The 1,256-nt window shown below is 33.0% G+C and overlaps 1 protein-coding gene across 1 annotated transcript in view; it reads right to left on the bottom strand.

The window, feature by feature from the left end:
• Positions 1–1,256, bottom strand: part of RASSF2 (Ras association domain family member 2) — a 13,181-nt gene that overhangs the window by 3,230 nt on the left and 8,695 nt on the right. Inside the window, exons 7-8 of the mRNA XM_027701588.1 lie at positions 1,218–1,250; positions 286–337 (exon numbers count right to left, since the gene is read on the bottom strand). Coding sequence (XP_027557389.1) covers positions 286–337; positions 1,218–1,250 — 85 coding nt within the window. The remainder of the gene's footprint in view (positions 1–285; positions 338–1,217; positions 1,251–1,256) is intronic.

A 1,256-nucleotide genomic window follows, 5' to 3' on the forward strand; every position in this document is an offset into this window, starting at 1 on the left:
GGGGGCACGGCCCAGAACACAGGGGGCACTGTCTGGGACATGGGGGGCACTGCCCCAAATGTGGGGGGCACTGCCTGGGACGTGGAGGGCATTGCCTGGGACATGGGGGGCACTGCCCAGGACACGGGGGGCACTGCCTGGGACATGGGGGCACTGCCCAGAATGTGGGGGGCACTGCCTGGGACAGGGTGGGCACTGCCCAGGACATGGGGGGCACTGCCCAGCACTCAGGGGGCACTGCCTGACTGAGCCAGGGTGGCACCAGGGAGAGTTTGGGCCACTCACCTCCGCTGGTGTGGACGATGTACAGGGCAAACTCCTCCGCCGAGTTCTCGATCTGGGGACACACAAATCACTGTCAGAGGTCCAGGTTTTACCCTGGGCTTTCCAAGGAATTATAAACAAACCCCACTATTTTGCTGTGCTGTTGCATTTTATGTATAAATCTGTTTATATATAGATACATGTTTATATGTAATTAATGAAATATATAAAATATTTATACATTAATACAATGAATTAATTATAGTAGGAAACAATACAATATTTTAATGTAATATTGTATATAATTGCATATATGTCAGACATTTTTATATGTATACATAGATAAATACATATATATAATTATTAAAATGAATATAATGATATATAATATGTGTTATATATACTAATATACTATACTATAAATGTTATATATATACACTATACTATAAATGTTATATATATAGTATATAGATACTATACTATATATATTATCTATATATAGTATATATATAATGTGCATATATATACTATATATGTATATATAGTGTATATATATACAGTAAATATGCATATATATACTACATATATATACTAATATACTATACATAATACATATAACATATAATATACTACATATAATATAGTATATACAATATACTATATATAATTGATATAATATATAATATACTATATAATTATTACAATTAAAATATTTTAAATATAGGAATATATTTACAGATAGGGTTATTTATAAATCTATATTCATATATAGATAAATATCTTAAAATTATTATAATCAATATAGTTATATAATGTTATATATGATATATGATATAATATATGATATTTAATATAATTTAATATATGAAAATATTTTAAAAATACATATTTTACATCCATAAAATCCCCATGCAGAGCAACCCAGGAGCCTTGGGAGGGGACAATTAACACACCTTGAATTTATTGAGCAGCAGTTTGAGGACCTGGGGGGT

Source organism: Neopelma chrysocephalum, unplaced genomic scaffold (assembly GCF_003984885.1).
Source record: "Neopelma chrysocephalum unplaced genomic scaffold, ASM398488v2 Primary Assembly neopelma1_163, whole genome shotgun sequence".
Lineage (NCBI taxonomy): Eukaryota > Metazoa > Chordata > Aves > Passeriformes > Pipridae > Neopelma > Neopelma chrysocephalum.